This window comes from Callorhinchus milii, unplaced genomic scaffold, assembly GCF_018977255.1.
Source record: "Callorhinchus milii isolate IMCB2004 unplaced genomic scaffold, IMCB_Cmil_1.0 Scaffold27, whole genome shotgun sequence".
Classification (NCBI taxonomy): Eukaryota; Metazoa; Chordata; class Chondrichthyes; order Chimaeriformes; family Callorhinchidae; genus Callorhinchus; species Callorhinchus milii.
The window spans coordinates 1196311-1214710 of NW_024704768.1; the positions used below are offsets into that span (position 1 = coordinate 1196311).

At 47.3% G+C, this 18400-nt stretch overlaps 1 protein-coding gene across 2 annotated transcripts in view; it reads left to right on the top strand.

Annotated features, from left to right (window-relative positions):
- The window catches only part of LOC103190303 (ceramide synthase 6), a 43633-nt gene that overhangs the window by 11359 nt on the left and 13874 nt on the right, over positions 1-18400 (top strand). For both annotated transcript variants that reach the window (XM_042344190.1, XM_042344191.1), the window contains exons 2-5: positions 8569-8674; positions 11877-12007; positions 12549-12606; positions 17446-17496. In XM_042344190.1, the coding sequence (XP_042200124.1) occupies positions 8569-8674; positions 11877-12007; positions 12549-12606; positions 17446-17496 (346 nt within the window). The remainder of the gene's footprint in view (positions 1-8568; positions 8675-11876; positions 12008-12548; positions 12607-17445; positions 17497-18400) is intronic.

The following is an 18400-nucleotide window of genomic DNA, read 5'->3' on the forward strand; positions in this document are numbered from 1 at the left end:
TATATGAAATACATGGATTATTATTATTTACTTTCTGTAAGTGCGAAGGGGAAATGTCCATCTTTACATCTCTTCTCCATCCGTGACTCAGCCTCTGACATACCAAGCCAAAGGCCCCCCCTGCAACTATTCCAGGGCCTTGGGATGTCCTCCTGACGTGAAAGGTACTGTAGAAAAGTAATTGGTTGTTGTTATTTTGTACGATTAGTCTAGGAGAGAACACCAATTTCAAAGACCCTGCCCCCCCCCCCCCACCCCTCAATCCTGGGGTCTTTGCCAAAGTTTAACTCAGTTGAACATGAAACGTGCATCTTAGAAAACCATCTGCTTTCGCTGTGCCAGCAGTGTTAATTCAAAGCCCAGCATTACTACAAGGCATCGCCTTTCCAGGAATTAAGAGGCCGCAGAGAAATGCTGAATCCTGTTAATTGAGGAGTTCTGTTCTTTCCTTTCTGCTTCCTCCACCCCCCCCCCCCATCACCCCAGCCTCAACCACCACGGAGCAGAGCTCTCAAGCGGTTTAATCTTACAGAATGTCCCCACTCTGTATATCAACACCAACTTGCATTCATATCGTGCCCTTCGCGTGGGGCAGCATTTCGGAAGGCTTGAAACCATGATCAACTCTTATCTCATGTGTTTCACTCTCCAGGGAGCTCCTGTTTCTAAAACTGCAGAGGCCTGAAAATCCTCCTGTTTTTTTTCATTTTAAGAATACGGTTTTGGGATAATAATCCGATAATCCTTTTGCATTTGATATAGTGCTTCCTCACGTCCGGCGCCCAGTGCTGAACAAACAAACTGCAGAAAATCACCAGATTTCAGAATTCTTCAGTTTTTTTTTTCTCAAATCCAGTCAAACCGATTTTGAGCCTCTGGTGTCTGGTTGGGCTATGCTCCGTTGCTGTGAGGATGGACTCTGACACAATGTCCTGCAGGATATGGTTTCAGCTCGTAGGAACGTTTGGTGGGATTCTTAAGAATTTGCGGTTCAAGAGTTTAAGATGTTCTTGGCTTTGGGCAGCAGACAAGAGTACTGTTGTGCAGGGTCGTGTAGAGGATAAACATCTGGGTTACTAAGCCAAGAAGCTTTGTGCTTTTCTAAGAAAGGACAAATTCAGTGAGCAAAAGTGGTGATTGTGCAGTATTTATTAGTTTCTTTCTGTGTCCTGGTCAACAATCCTCCTGACAAATTAGTCAACAACAACTTGCACTTATTTAGCGCCCTCCACGCTGGGCGGCGTCTCAGAGCTTCACGATGGTGGAGCCCAAGGCTGAGCCAGGGGCAGGGACAAGGTGACCGTAGGCGTGGTCAGGTGCGACCTGAAGATGGGGAAGGAGGGGGTGAGGCAAAGGGGTAGAGGGAGGGAGTTCAAAAGTCATGCACTCCCTCCATCTTAAGCCCCTTCTCTTTGCCCAAGCAGGAGAACGGGAATATTTCCTGTAATTGGTAGTGGGGAGAATTTCCAGAATTGCGCTGTGTTCTGTTAACCTATGATACCATAGTAATGCAGGCTTGATAATAATCATAATCATCCTTGCATTTAATTATAGCACCTTATCATGTCGTTGAGAAGTCAAAAGCACATTTTGTTAGGGGATTATTACCACCGGAATGTGATCCGCCGATTGACTATCAAGCGGGTCCCTATTTACTGCTCGGTAAACAGAGGCGTGTGGAGTAAGAAAACTTACCTAAAGTTCCCTGTCTGAGAATTGAACCCAGGTCCTCTCGCTTGTGAGTCCGTTAACCACTATACTGTGGGATTCCAATGGCTAAATGATCAGAGCACCCGCCTCACAGACGAGAGACCTGGGTTCGATCCCCGGCAGGCCAAAATGTTGGGCATGTTTCCTTACTCCACACGCCTCTGTTTACCTCGCAGTAGGTAGGAACCCGGTTGTTAGTCGATTGGCTGATCGTTTTTCCAGGGATAAAAACAACAAAATTACATTTGTAAAGCGCCTTTCACGTCGGGAGGACGGCCCAAGATGCTGGATAATAACCATTCCAAAAACAAATCCCAATAATTTGTGCACTCACTCCACGACTGTTTGTGGGACGCTGCTGCGCACAATTGGCTGCTGCGTTTCGCCCACAAATATATAGGCAATTCACTTTACAGTACATTCTGTGAAGCGCTTTGAGACGCCGAGAAGACGTGAAAAGCATTATATCAAATCCAAGGATTATTATTAAAACGATAAACAACAACTTGCATTTATATAGCGCCCTTCGCGCAAAGTAGCAACCCGAAACGCTTGATCACCTGCAGTGAAATGAACTGGAGCTAACCCGGTACGCTGATCTCAGTCAGGGCCGTGTGTGATAGCTGCTCTGAGTCGGGGTGGGGGGGCGGGGGGGCAGAAACTAGCCTCAGCAACCCAGCACTATCCAGGAGGATATTTTTCCAGGGGGATCAGCTTACCATGATGCACATCTCAGGTCAGCATTAGTTTTCTTGGTGCTGCGAAAAGGTCGGATTCAATAACCCCCCTCTCCCACGTCTGGTGGGTGGGCAGGGGGGAGTGGAGTGGGGGAAATGTGTGACGGAAACTATGAAGAGAGAAACCTTTGCATGATCTAGCTTTTCATCATGTTAAAGCATCTCAAAGTGCAAGTAACTGCGGTGCTTCGTACAGCACTAAGCTCTCTGAGATGATGCCTCATGTGCAGGGTGTTATATAAATGCACGTTGCACTTTAACAAGCCAGTGATACTGAATCAGCATCTTAAATACTGACGTATACCCCCCCCCACCCCGACCCTTGAATCTCTGCAGACAGTGGTTGAGGATTGAACCCGTGATCTCTCTGGTTGTCTATTCTTGAGCGCAGAGATAAATATAACTCTGAAGCAGAAAGACATCTATTCAGCCTTTTAAAACCATTGTTAATGTGCAACCAGTCAATTAAAATGTCCGTTCTTTTAGACTACCGTTTGCTTGACACTTTGTTAAGGCCGCTTGCTTTCTATGTTGTGCACATCTCTGTGGCGCTAGTGTGGGATAGCATTCTTACCTTCTTAGGAACTGGGGATATGTATGCTTTAGAGTACAGGTGCATATTTTATTGCTATAATTATAATAATAATAACCCTTGCATTTGCTATAGTGCCTTATCGTGTCTTTGAGACATCTCTAAAGGGCTTCACAGAGTATATTATAAATTGAATTGACTGTATATTTTACGTTATTACTCCTGGAAAGTGATCCGCCAATCGACTAAGAATCATGTTCCTTCCCCCTTATTGCAAGGTAAACAGAAACGTGTGGAGTAAGGAAACCTGCCTAAGGTTTCACCCTGCCCGGGAATCGAACCCGGGTCCTCTCGCTTTCGAGGCGAGTGCTCTAACCAATACAAGACTCCACACTATTATGAATGAGGGTGGGGTCAAGCGTTGTATAATTCAGAGCTATCCTACATGAAGGGTGCTGTATAAACGCAAGTTGTTGCAGTCTTTGAGTACCGCAGACTTTCGCTGGATGTAGAATTTCTCACTCCTCCTCTCCCACCCCACCAAACGATTTGTGTATTCATAAACTGATGCTCTAACACAAGTAAATTGTGTAGTTTCACACTTACAGTGGAAGGTGCACAAAATGTGTGCCATAAATCAGAGAAAGATGCGTAAGCCATAATTAGCAATGGTACACACGACTGTTGCACCAGCCGCTCAGTTTATTCCATGAGCGTGTCACCTGCAATTAAAAGCGGGAATTTTTTTTAATATTGCAGCTGAAGGCATTTCGAAGTCTGGGATAATGATGTGAATAATTGACTTGCACAACAACAGCTTGCATGGGTATAATGCCCTTCACTATATGCATTATTATTATTAATTATTATTAAGTAGGGTCCCCCGAGCGTTCGACAGGTGCGGAGTCTGGCGCCGAGCCAGAGAGGGAGGGGAGGGCGGGGAGGTGACCGTAAGCACGATCAGAAAGGGAGGTCTTTAGGTGGGATCAGAAAGTGGGGAGGGAGGGAACTTAAATAGTGTTCGTAAAAACATTTGAAATAAAAATGGATATACCTTTTTTAAACAAAAAACACCTTTTGTTTGATTTAACGCCTTATCAAGTCAAAATTTTTCAAAGTGGTTCACACAATAATAATAATAATCCTTGCATTTGATGTAGCGCCTTATCACATCTTTGAGTCGTCTCAAAGCGCTTCACAGAATATACTGTAAAGTGTAGTGAAACATGGGTGAAACACGGCAGCCAATTGTGCACAGCAGTATCCCGCAAACAGTGGTGGATTGTGTGACCACATTATTATTTAAAAAATTGTTATTACCCCTTAAAATTAAATGTAGTGACTTGTTCTTTTGGCCAAAACGACTTTTAATCTCTGCCAGCAACATTCCTACAGACGGCAGGTGTTGAGGTGTGTTTTGTGCTCCCGTGTAAATCGAGGGGCGAATTGGGAATTTTTAAAAAAAAAAAGTATGTCGAAAAACTGCTGCAAAATGCAAGGCTGCAGTTGTTTTGAGTTGTGCAGTCTGTGATGAGGTGTCTGGAGACTGCTGCGTTACTTTAGTCTGGGGGCAGAGGAACTGTTAACCTCAGGCTTGCAGCCAAAGAACTAAAGAAAGCAAACCCCTCCTCCTGGGTGAGCTAACCTTTGCCCACAGAGCCTACCCGTTGCCAAGAAGCGCCAAGGGTTGGCACAGGCTGCAGTAGCTCCAGTAATAAACAGCTGCTCTTTGTGAATCGTGCATAAACTTGTGCCCAACCTTTCCCTGATCGCTTGCTTTCAATTGTTAGTTTCTTGGCCAAGTTCTTAAATATTCGTCATCTTCCCACCCACCCCACTCCCCTGACTTGGTGTCGAGCTCCTCCACTGTTAAACGCTACCTGTGTGAAGGGCACAATGCTGTTGTTGGTGGATGATCCTCATCCTCACTTTTAAGGCCATCCATGGCCTTGCCACCTCCTACCTCTCTGACCTGCTGACTCCCTACCAACCTGCCCGCTCCCTCCGCTCATCGGGCTCCGTTCTGCTCCATGTCTCCCGCCCGACCTGCCCTACCATCGGTGGCCGGGCTTTCAGCCTCTCTGCCCCCACACTCTGGAACACCATCCCATGGTCCCTTCGCCTCGCTGCCTCCCTCACCTCCTTCAAGGCCGGTCTCAAGAGCCTTCTCGCCTTTTGTCACCCTCCCACCTCTGTGCCTTCCCTCACCCCTGCACCACCCCTACCCCATGCTCGGGCCCCAACACCTGACTGTTCAGCGCTTTGGGACGTCGTCCCAACGTGAAAGGTGCTCTATAAATTTCATTTTTATTGTTGTTGTTGATGTGAAATGAGTTGAGGCTGTAATGGGAAGACTAAATTATGATGTTACAGAGCATCAGTACAGAGGGTCTGAGCTGAGATACTTGTGCAAAACATTTACATTCAGTTTAACAGAAGATAGGGAAACATTTTGTCACCCAAAGGGTAGTGGAAATCTGGAACTCACTCCCTCCCCCAAAAGGTTGTGGATGTTGGATCCATTCACATTTTCAAGACTGAGATGGACAGGTATTTGTTAGGTAAAGGTATCAAGGGATATGGAGCAAAGGCGTGTAATTGAAGTTGAGGTACAGATCAGCCGTGATGTTATAGAATGGCAGAACAGGCTCAACGGGCTGAATGGCCTCCTCCTGTTCCTATGTTCCTAAATTGCAACCTCCTCCCCAGTCCGTCCCTCCATTGAAATCTCCCTTTGGATGAGTGAGTGTTTGGATTTTTGGACTATCTATCTATCACTGGCTGCATGTTTGCTCACAAAATTTATATACAGTCGATTCACTTTACAGTATATTCTGTGAAGCATTTTGAGACTTGAAGATGTGATAAGGCGCTGTATCAAATGCAAGGATTATTATTATTATTGTGGAGTCCTGTAACTCAGTGGTTAGAGCACTCACTTAGCAAGTGAGAGACCTGAGTTCAATTCCAGGCAGAGGGCCAAACCTCGGGCAAGTTTCCTTACTCCACACAGAGCCTAATAATAATCCTCCAAAACCAAAAACAATAATAAATTGGTCATTTTCAATCTACGACTGTTTGTGGGACATTGCTGTGCGCAATTGGCTGCCGCGTTCGCCCACAAATATACAGTCAATTCACTTTACAGTGTGTTCTGTGAAGCGATTTGGGACGTCCTCCCGACGTGAACAGCGCTATATCAAATGCAAGGATTATTATTATTATATTATTATTATTATGATCCGTGCTTTTCAAGTCTTGAGAATTATCCGTGGCAATATATGCTCCAAGTAATCCTCCAGAAAAATTGGTTATTCAATTACTTGTGGCTGTTTGCAGGACCTTGCTGTGCAATTTGGCTGCCTCCCAAGATGGTCGTGAATTGTACTTTGACAGGCAATTGCCTGTGTTGACCTTGGAGATGTTTTGACAGTGTAGGCTCCATCTCAAATCGACAATTATTATTTTAATAATGCAGAGGATCAGAGTTCTGAAACTGCAATACTTCTACAAAGATAATAATAATCCTGACATTTGATTTAGCCTGTCATTTGAGATGTCTCTAAGCGCTTCAGACAATATATTGTAAAGTAGAGGATCTGTGTGTTTTGTAGGTGACACGCGGCAGCTGATTGCACACTGCAGCGTCCCACAAACAGTCATGGATTGAGTGACCAATTGGAATTTTTTTTTTGAGGGCTTATTATCTCCAGAAATCCATCCGCTAATTGACTAGCAACCGGTTTCCTACTTGCTGCTCGGTAAACAGAAGCGCTTAGAGTAAAGAAACTTGCCTGAGGTTTCGCCCTGCTCAGGAATCGAACATGGATCCTCCCACTTGCGAGGCGAGTGCTCTAACCACTGAGCTACGGGACTCCACAAGATTTGGGGCAACATTGGTGGTGGGTGGTTAGTTGTGGTATTTCCACAAAGCCCTGAGTCATGGAGACATCGATTTCCCATGTGAGTGAATTGCAAATTCCTTGGGCTTGAGTTACATTGACAGTAAACATTCCTGATCCAGTTGGGAGATTCTGGGGTAAATTCCATTGCAAGCTCATCTGCTTTGCATCAGCCATGTACTGAGTTAATCTGACTCCTAATACTTACGCATTTCACCAAACAGTGTTGTACAAATGTTCATCCAGTTGTACAGGCTCGGCATTGATGAGAAGTTAGGAAATAGGTATTGAAAGATGCCATTTTCTATTCTATTTTCCCCACTCCATTACCCGCTGTCTCCGCTTGACTGGTTCTGGACTCCTGTCTGTCCTTCGTCCCCTCCGCTCCGCCATCAGGGGCCACAATTTCAGCCGCTATGTCCCGAAGCTTTGGGACTCTCTCCCCCCAATCCCTCTACCTTTCTCCCACCTTCCCCTTTTTTAGACCACGACTGAAGACCTTCCTCCTTGACCGTGCTTACGGTCATCTTCTCCCTCCCTCCGGCTTGGCGTCAGGCTCTGCCACTGTTAAGTGCTCCGAGAGGCTGCCCTGCTCGAAGCCCGCTATATAATGCAAGTTGTTGTTATTTTTCATCTAGTTTTAATCTTTCCCTCTCTGCTACTTCTTGCCCCCCAGTACCAACCATAAACACAAACTTAACTGAAGTTTATTCCACCTCGTAACATTTCCCATTTTCACCCCCTCCCTCTGAAAGAGAAGAGTTTTTGTCTCGTCAGTTGTAGGCGAGATCTAACAGTGTGAAATGAAGTGAGCGAAGCTGCGAAGAGGAGGACATAAGGACTTAAAAATTCCTGTCAGGACATCTGGAATGAGACATTCCTCTTGCCTCCTGCTTGTCCATCGTCCCCTCTCACTGCTAAACATTTCAATGTTTTTGCGCTACGTTGTTTGTAGTGGATCTGCTTTGATTTCACCCACTTGTGCTGGAGGAGTGCTGCATTGTCGGAGGTGCCATCTGTCAGATAAGACGTTAAACTGAGGTCCTGTTTGTCTGTCCAGATGGACGTTAAAGATCCCGTGACCCTATTCGAAAAAAGAAGGGAGTTTTTCTCTCGGTGTCTTGGCTGGCCAACAATCCTGCAATAGTCCTGTAGCTCAGTGGTTAGAGCACTTGCCTTGCAAGCGAGACACCTGGGTTCAATTCCAGGCAGAGGGCGAAACCTTGGGCAAGTTTCCTTACTCCACACTCCTGATAATAATCCCTCCAAAACAAAACAATCATAAATTGGTCATTTTCAGTCTACCACTGTTTGTGGGACATCGCTGCGCGCAGTTGCAAATATATGGTCAATTCACTTTACAGCATATTCTGTGAAGCGCTTTGAGATATCGAGAAAAAGTGGAAAGTGCTAAATCAAATACAAGAATTATTATTATTATAAAATAAAATTGGTCACTCGCTCCATGACTGTTTATGAGACCCTGCTGCATTTCACCCACAAAATTCGGTTGCTATGCAGTATATCCTGTGAAATGTTTTGAAACATCTCGAAGATATGTGATGAGGCATTATGTCAAATGCAAGGATTATTATTAATATTATTTAAATTGGATGAAAGTTTCCAGAATTCCTGTCACTTTGAGCGAGTCTGAATAAACCGCTGTTCTTTTTATTTTTACGAACAGGTTTATTGCCAAACCATGCGCCTTGCGACTCCAAATCCAAGCCGCGAGACCACGCAAAGCACATCCCAATGCTATTCTAGAAAAAGTCTTTACGTCTATAACCAAGGTGAGTTTGAGCGTGGCAGCTCTGAAGGTTCAGCATGTGTCTATTTTTCTGTTGAAAAGCTTTTCTTTCAGTAACCAGAATGTTTTTAGTTTTATTTCTCCCCTAAAATTACGTGTTGCTCACTGATTTCTCTCTCTACTTGATGGGTTGACCCTCCAGTGCGATGCACCACTTTATTGTTGGAAGCTCACCGAACATACAATCAATTCGCTTACACAGTCGATCCACTTTACAGTATATCCTGTGAAGTGCTTTGAGATGTCTCGACGACATGATAAGGCGCTGTGTCAAATGAAAGGATTATTATTGTATTATAAGCGTCGTCCTTCGGAATGAAATGAGTCAAACTAAGATCTTATCTGCTCAGTTAGATGTCAAAAGATCCATTGCCACAGGTTGGAAGACGATCAGACTGTTTCTCCCGGTGTCCTGACCAATATTCCTCACCCCTTCAGATTTGCCAAAATAAATAAAATAAAATAATCGAGGGTGGGTTGGGGTTTATACAGATTAACTGTTGCATTTCGCTCACAAAATACAGTCAATCGACTTTACAGCCCTTTGAGACGTCTCAAATGCAAGGATTATTATTTGCTAACTGCACTTAAAAAAATTACATTAAGTCGCTGAATTTTATTTTTAAATCTGTTTCAGTGCAGAAGTAGCTTTTTGTTCAGGATGTTTTCTTTGTCTTCCCTTAATAATAATAATAGTTTAATATTTAATAATAATTCTTGCACTTGATATAGTGCCTTATCATGTCATTGAGACGTCTCCAAGCGCTTCACAGAATGTACTGTAAAGTGGATTGAAGATCCATTTTGTGGATGAAATGTGGCAGCCAATTGCGCACAGCAGTGTCCTATTTCGTAGATTAAGTGACTTTTTTTTATAATTACATTTTTTAGGCATTATTACCCCCCTCCCCCTCTCCAAAAAGTGATCCGTCAATTGACTAACAACCGGGTTCTTACTTATTGTTAGGTAAACAGAGGTGTGTGGAGTAAGGAAACTTGCCTAAGATTTTGTCCTGACCTGCACTGAACCCGGGTCCTCCGCTTTTTCAGTGAAGACTTTGACCTGCTGTTGGTTGGGCTGCTAACTAATCTCGCTGAGATTTATGTTACAAAAAAAAACTTCAAAGCTTAACTCTTGGAGCAAAGTTCTCCTTGTTCAAAGTCAAAGATAACAATAATCTTTGCATTTGTTACAGTGCCTTATCATTGTTGTTCAAACCTCTCCAAGCTCTTCAGTTTTCACTGAAGTGTAGTGACTATTTTGTAGCCAAATGCAGCAGCCAGTTTGCACATGGCAATGTTCCACAAACCACATTGAATAACGATAATAACTGGAGGACTGTTGGCCAGGTGCCCGGGAGAAAGCACCTCTCTAAGTAGTGTCACCTCTGCCAATGCAGCTTTCTCCTTTTCCATTGGAGCGTCAGCCTAGACTATGGGCGCTAAGAGTCCTCGTACGGGGCTTGAACTCATAACCTTTGACTCCGAGGCAAGAGTGCTATCAAAATTCCCGGGGTTTCTAAATGCCAAGGCCACACTACAGTAGGTCTGGGCCAGGGTCTGAGTCAAACACCTGAATATCACAAGCAGTGCCAGAGATGATGATTTGATGTGGATTGAGAGACCAAATTTTTTAAAAAACTATTACCACCCCTGGAAAAGCGATCTGCCAATCGTAACAACCGGGATCCTACCTACTGCTGGGTAAACAGAGGTGCATGGAGTAAGGAAGATTGCCCAACATTTCTTCTTGCTGGGAATCGAACCCGGGTCGCTCACTTGTGAGGCGAGGGCTCCAACCACTGAGCTGTAGGACTCCACAGGTCCTGTGATGGGTTGCTGCCACCATTATAACATGCAGCTGCTTTGTGTCCAGGTTGCCGGCTGATTTGCTTTGCTTTTTAAATGTAACGTCAATGCCCTTCCAGAGAATCCTTTTCAATTTTTGTGTTCGATAGCTGTACTGAATAGACCAGATGTACATTCCCTTGCCTCTTGCGTACTCTGTGTCTGTCCTGATAGCCTTGGGGGATCGATACTGGCAAACGCAAACATTCACCTCCCGCTTCAGGGCTGTACCAGAGTATATAGCTTGCTGATCATTCCCTTTATATGTTTACTTCATTCCAATCTGCCTGGCACTCTCACCTCTAGGTCAGAAGGTTATGAATTCAAGCCCTACATCAAGGCTTTTATTGCTCAGTCATGTTGACACTTGTGTTGTTGGAGATGCCATTTCTTTAGATGAGACGGGGTGAAAACTAAAGTGAAAGGCGCTTTACAAATGTAATTTGTTGTCTTATCTGCCTGTCCTTCAGGTGGACATCAAAGATCCCATAACACACGTTCTTTTTTTAAAAAATGTGGTCACTCAATCCATGACTGTTTGTGGGACACTGCTATATGCAATTGACTGCCGTGCTTTGCCCACAAGATACAGTCAATCCACTTCACAAAATATTCTGTGAAGCGTTTTGAGATGGCTCGATGGTGATAAGGCGCTGTATAAAATGCAAGGATTATATTTTGCCCACAAATATACGGTCAATTCACTTGACAGCATATTCTGTGAAGCGCTTTGAGACATTGAGAAGATGTGAACAGCGCTATATCAAATGCAAGGATTATTATTATCATATTATTATAAAAGTTTCTCCCAGTGCCCAGTATACATGACTATGTGGGTCAAAGTGAATTCAATACCAGCTGAACTATCTGGTTTCTCCTCACTCCTCTGTGCTGAAGATCGCAGGATTCCAGCTTTATAGACAGTTTGAATTTAGGTCACTTTTTTATCAAGTCTAAGGACTAGGTTTAATAATAATAGTAATCCTTGCATTTGATAATGCCTTATGTCTTTGAGACATCTCAAAGCGCTTCAGAATATACTGTAAAGTGAATTGACTGTGAATTGACAATGTCCCACACTCAGTCGTGGATTGAAGTGATCAATTTATTATTTTTTTGAAGGAATTATTACCCCCAGAAAAGCGATCCACAAATTGACTAACAACCGTGTTCCTACCTTACTGCTGGGTAAACAGAAGGGTATGGAGTAAGGAAACTTGCTCAACATTTTCTCCTGCCTGGAAATCAAACCCAGGTCCTCTCGCTTGCGAGGCGAGTGCTCTAACCACTGAGCTACAGGACTCCATTAACAATGAATGCTTCTGTTTTCTTCCTAGTCTCCAGATGAGAGAAGACTGGAAGGTCTCTCGAAGCAGCTTGACTGGGATGTACGCAAAATCCAGAGCTGGTTTCGCCATCGAAGAAACCAGGATAAACCCAGCACGCTCACCAAGTTCAGTGAGAGCATGTACGCCTCCATTTCCTCTTCCTTGTGGTGTGTTGTGAAGATGTTGAGCAGATCTTTCCAGAGGGGAGATCAGGAGAATTTTTTTACCCATCGAGTTGTTAGTCTGGAATGCACTGCCTGAAAGGGTAGTGGCAGCAGATTCAGTTATAAATTTCAAAGGGGAATTGGATATATACTTCAAAAAGGGTTATGGGGAAAGAGCGGGAGAGTGGGACTGATTGGATGAGGTGTGAAACCTTATCCCAGTAAAACAACATTCTAGCATACTGTCATTCAAAAAAAAAACTCCTCTAAAGCAGGGAGACCCTTATTTGCAACCTGCCCCTGGAATATTGGTCCCTTCAGGAGGGTTAGAGAGAAATAATAGAATACCAAAGGTTGTTGTTAGCATGTTGGGACGTCTTTCCAACATGAGGGACGCTGTACCTTGTAATTTGTTGTTATTACAGTCAGATTAGGTCACATTGGGCTTCTCTGAGTGATGGGCTACACTTCGGGATGAGACCAGACCCTGCTTTCTGATTGTGTTTTGCGTTCGCAGGTGGAGACTTGTGTTCTATTTCTATATATTCTCCTATGGAGTGAGGTTTCTGTCAAAGGTAAGTGAGTTGTATCTGTACATTGGGCTAGCCCCAGGGCCAAACCATCCATGGCTGTTTGTATGCAATTTGCTGCCGTGTTTGCTCACAGACAGGCTCGGCATCTGATCGCTGTCGCCTCAAGAAGGTTTAAATGTTATAGCCACTGTATATCGATATACAATATACACTGTAGATTGTTAGCGCAATATGCAAGTCTACAACGGTGGGCCACAGGTGTTATAGTAGTAATTGACTGGCTGATTGCATCCTGCTTCAACACTTCCCTTCTGATCTCTCGAACGTTTTTTGATTCAGTTGGTTCCTAGAATTGACTTCATGATCTCTTTCCCCCACCCTCCCCCGCCTTCTTCTCTCCCCATCTCCCTCCCCCGCCTTCTACTCTCTTTCCCCTCCCCACTCCCCCCTTCTCTCTTCCTCCCCCTTTCTTTCCCCCCACACCTCCCCACTGCCCCCCCTCCCACCCTTCTCTCTTCCCCTTCTCTCTTGCCCAACTCTTCTCTCTTGCCCTGTCCTCCCTTCTCTCTTCCTCACCGCGCCCCTCTCCCCATCTCCCTCCCCCGCCTTCTTCTCTCTTCCTCACCGCCCCCCCTATCTCCATCTCCCTCCCCCGCCTTCTCTCTTGCCCCATCCCTCTCCCTTCTCTCTTGCCCCATCCTCCCTTCTCTCTTCCTCACCGTCTCCTCTCTCCCCCTCTTCTCTCTTCTTGCCCCCCCCTCTTCTCTCTTCTTGCCCCCCCTCTTCTCTCTTCTTGCCCCCCCCTCTTCTCTCTTCTTGCCCGCCCCTCTTCTTGCCCGGCCCTCTTCTTGCCCCCCCTCTTCTTGCCCCCCCTCTCTTCTCTCTTCTTGCCCCCCCTCTTCTCCCTTCTTGCCCCCCTTCTCATCATAACCCTGTTCTCACTGCTGGTAAAACAGAGTGGTGTGGAGTAAGGAAACTTGCCCAACATTTCGCCCTGCCAGGAATAGAACCCAGGTCTCTCGCTTGCAAGGCGAGTGCGGTAACCGCTGAGCTATAGGGCTCCACCCTGACCTAACAAAAAACCTATCCATCTCAGTCTTGAAAGTGTAAGTGGATCCAGCCTTTTGGGGGAGGGTAAGAGTTCCAGATTTCTACTACCCTCTGTGTGGAAAAACTGCCTCCTTATTTCACTCCTATATGGCCTGGCTCTCACTTTAAGATGATGCCTCCCTTGTTCTGGATTCCCCCACCAGAGGAAATAGTTTCTCTGTATCTACCCTATCGAATTCCTTTATCAATTCAGTCGCCTCCATTAGATCTCGTCCCTCAACCTTTCTAAGCTCCGGGTAATGCAGTTCAAGCTTATGCAGCATGTTGTTGTAATTTAACCCTTTGAACCCCAAATTACTCATGGCTGAACAACAAAAAAACTATCAATCTTTCCCTGAATCTTCTGCCTTTGTACAGGGGTTGGGCCATGCATCCTGTCAAGCCTGCTCGACCAGTTTATGTCACTTGCATATGTGTGTGTGAGCGTTAACTGTTCCAAGTTGCTGCCCTGTTTAAAGGGCGTCATATAAATGCAACTTGTTGTTGTGGATCCCTGACTGTCCAGTGCCTTGTGACGTCCTTCTGACATGAAAGGCACTGCACGAGTGTTATTTGTTGTTGTTGTTGCTCGCTCCCGGTCCCTGTGTGCGCACTATGGCTGCCGCTTTGACCTGAGCCCCCTCACCCCCTCCTACCTCCTCTCTACCCCCAAACCCTCCCCCCTCTGCATCTCTCCCACTCTGTCCTCCTCTCTCTCGCCTTCTATCCCCACTTGACCCTCCCACAACCTCCCTCTGCTCCAGCCTGGGAATCCTCCGCCGGGCTCACCGTGGCACTCGGCGTTGGCTGTCCAGCAGCAGCCACACCGACTGCCCCATTCCCCACCACACTCGCCACCCACCCCGGACACAGTCCTGGGGAGCCAACCTCTCCTCTCTTATCCCCATTCCCCCCACCCCTGCCTCACAACCTGGACCCCCCTCCCCTCCCACACACCCTTCTTTCAACCACTCCCTCCACATCGGACTGCAAAACGTCCGCTCCCTCTGTAACAAGGCCCTGGTCATCGACGATCTCATCCTTGATGAGAGCGTTGACATCATGGCCTTAACGGAAACCTGGCTCACCCCAGGTGACACCTTCCCCCTCACAGAGGCCACACCACTTGCCCTATCCCCCTACTCCTCTGGCTCTTTCCCCTCTTTCGAGCACCCCTCCTTCCTCTCGCTCAAAATCCTCCTCCTCTACCGGCCCCCTAAAACCTCTCCCACCTTCATCTCCGATATTTCGACACTTCTTACATCTCTCTGCCTCTGCTCTGATCGCCTCATCATCCTGGGCGACTTTAACCTGCACTTCACCCCCTCCTGCTCCATCTCCTCAGACTTCTCCTCCCTGCTCTCCTCGCTCAACCTCTCCCTTCACATCAACTCCCCCACTCACAGTCACGGCCACCCACTCGACTTGGTGATCACCCGGGGCCTCAGTGTCTCGGATGTCACTATCACCGACAAGGCCATCTCCGACCACCACTTCATCTCCTTCACCACCTCCACCCCCCTCCCCACCTCCACCAGACCCACCACCATCTTCTACCGCCCCTGGAAGAAGTTACCCCCACAATCCCTAACCGCTGCCTTGGAGTCCTCTGAACTCCTCTCCCTCTGGCCTTCAACCCTCACTGACCCCTCTTCTGCTCTCACCCTCCTCCACAACACCCTCTCCTCCACACTCGACACTCTTGCCCCCATCACCTCCCGTACTGTCTCCTACTCTCGCTCCTCCCCCTGGTTCACCACCCACCTCCGCTCACTGAAGAGCCAGGTGCGGGCCGCTGAACGCACCTGCGTCAAATCTGGCCTAACGGTCCACCGACAAATCTGGCTGGACCTCCTCAAAATCTACCGCTCCACTCTAGCCTCGGCCAAGTCGTCCTTCTACTCCAGGATAATCCTGGAGGCGAAGAACAACCCCAGGCTACTGTTCTCTACCACATCCCGACTCCTCCGTCCCCCCCGCCACCCCGCGCAGGTCATCTCCTCCAACCTTCACTGCGAGGAGATGCTGGATTTCCTTGAATCCAAAATCAAGGGAATCCGCTCCGCGGTCACTTCCCCTCCAACATCCACCCACCCCCCACCCCTCCCTCCCACACTCCGACTCCTACCCATCCTCCCCTACACACTTTCGTACCCGTTTCCCCACCCTCTGTCACCAAACTCATCCTATCCCTGAAACCCACCACCTGCTCCCTTGACCCCATCCCCACTCCACTCCTTATCTCCCAGCTCCACCTCCTTGCCCCACATATCACAGACATTATCAACCTGTCCCTCTCCTCTGGCTCTGTTCCCATTCCCTTAAAAACTGCCACCATCACTCCCACCTTGAAAAAACCCTCCCTTGATGCGTCGCAGCTATCAAGCTACCGGCCCATCTCCAACCTCCCCTTCCTGTCCAAGGTCCTGGAACGAGTTGTGGCCTCCCAGCTGCGCTCTTTCCTCTCCAACCATTCATTATTCGAACCCCTTCAGTCGGGTTTCCGTGCTGCCCATAGCACAGAAACTGCCCTGGTCAAGGTCACCAATGACATCCTGACCATCTGTGACCAGGGCTCCCTCTGCCTCCTCGTCCTCCTCGACCTATCGGCAGCATTCGATACGGTCGACCACGCTATCCTCCTCCACCGCTTGTCCTCCCACCTCAACCTTCAAGGCCCTGTCCTTGAGTGGTTTAGGTCGTACCTCTCCCACCGTCTTCACTTTGTCTCCACAAATGGTTTTTCCTCCCCCCCCCGCACTGTCTCGTGCGGTGTCCCTCAGGGCTCTGTCCTCGGTCCCCTCCTCTTCACCCTCTATATGCTCCCCCTGTGGTGACATCATCCGCAGACATGGGGTTAACTTCCACATGTATGCGGATGACACCCAACTCTACCTTTCCTCCTCTACCCTCAACTCCACGACCACCGATGTCCTGACAGCTGCCTGTCCGACATCGAGTCCTGGACGAGAGACAACTTTCTTCAGCTCAACGTGCAAAACTGAGGCCCTCCTGATTGGCTCACGTCAGCGCCTCCGCACCTCAGGCGCTGACAGCATCAGCATCCAAGGCTGCACTCTCCACCTCTCAAAGCCATCAGGAACCTCGGCGTTCTGTTCGACCCTGAGCTGTCCTTTCTCCCTCATATCCGCACCACAACTGGCACCGCCTTCCATCACCTCCGGAACATCGCCAGACTACGGCACTACCTCACCCCTCACGCGGCTGAAACTCTGGTCCACGCCTTTATCACCTCAAGGCTGGACTATGGGAACTCTCTCCTCGCCGGCCTTCCCGGCCCTCCCTCCACACTGCAGGTCATTCAGAACTCTGCAGCTCGTGTACTGTCCCGCACCAGACACCGCGACCACATCACTCCCACCCTCACCCTCACCCTCGCCCTCGCTCGCCTCCACTGGCTCCCCATCCCCCAGAGGATCGAATTCAAGATCCTCATCCTCACCTACAAGGCCATTCACGGCCTTGCTCCCTCCTATCTCTCCGACCTACTATCCCCCTACCTACCTGCCCGTACCCTCCGTTCCTCTGGCTCCGGTCTGCTCCACATCCCCCCCCCCCCCCCCCCCCGGCTCCGCTCCACATCCCCCACCCCAACCGCCCTACCATCGGTGGCCGGGCCTTCAGCCTCTCAGCCCCGACGTGAAAGGCGCTCTATAAATGGAATCGTTGTTGTTGTTGTCCCTCCTTCTCGTGCTCTCTACCTATTGAACAGCCCATTGTGGATGCAGTAATACCTGCCTGATTGTGCTCTCTCTCTCTCTCTCTCCCCAGGTTCCCTGGTTTTGGGACACACGACACTGTTGGTATAACTACCCATATCAGGTGAGAACTGAACACTGAGACCCGATCTGCCTTCCTCTGACACTGAGACAGTGCACATGTGGCGTCTCCGGAAGGTGTAATGCAAAACACTATGTTTATAAACCTTTCTTCTGTTATCTGAGCTCCCACTGATTTTTCTTCAGGATATATATTTGTTTTTAATTTCAAGTTTTTGTTTTCTTTGTGTAAATAATGCATCTGTTTTCCTCTGTATTTTCACACACACACACACACAGACGCACAGACGCATGCACCGTCATTAGAATTTGAGACTTTGGTTTCAGTTTGCAACCTGGTTAGGTGATGACACCTCATAAACAAGCTGGGTATGTGGAGATTTCTTTCACTTCCCTCAGGCCAGCGAAGCCCTCATCCAATCATTTATTACCTCTAGACCCGACTATGCCAACTCCTGGCTTGTCGGCCTTCCCAATTCTGCAGATCATCCAGAACTCTGCAGCCCATGTCCTCTCGCGCACCAGGCTCTGTGACCCTATCAGCCCCTCCGTCGCCCGGCTCCACTGGCTCCCCATCCCCCAAGAGGATAGAGTTCAAGAAGACCCTCCTCTTTGACCTCTTTGTTACTACACTGACCTTTTAAAGCTTAGTATCTTTACGAGATTTGGTAAACTGAACACTGTAAATTTAGCCTTTTTTAAATCTATCCCTTAACATAATCTTCTTTAAAATTTATTTTTAATGGTGCCTGAAATTCCCAGAAAGCAGTTTCTCCCGGTATCCTGGCCAACAGTTCCTCCTGATAAAATCACCTCATGACTTTACAGTAAATCCTCTGAAGCATTTTGAGTTGTCTAAATGACATGAGGAACTATATCATGCAAGGATTATTATTATTAATATAAAACAATGAGCATTGCATCGAGTGCTAACACAGAATGTAATG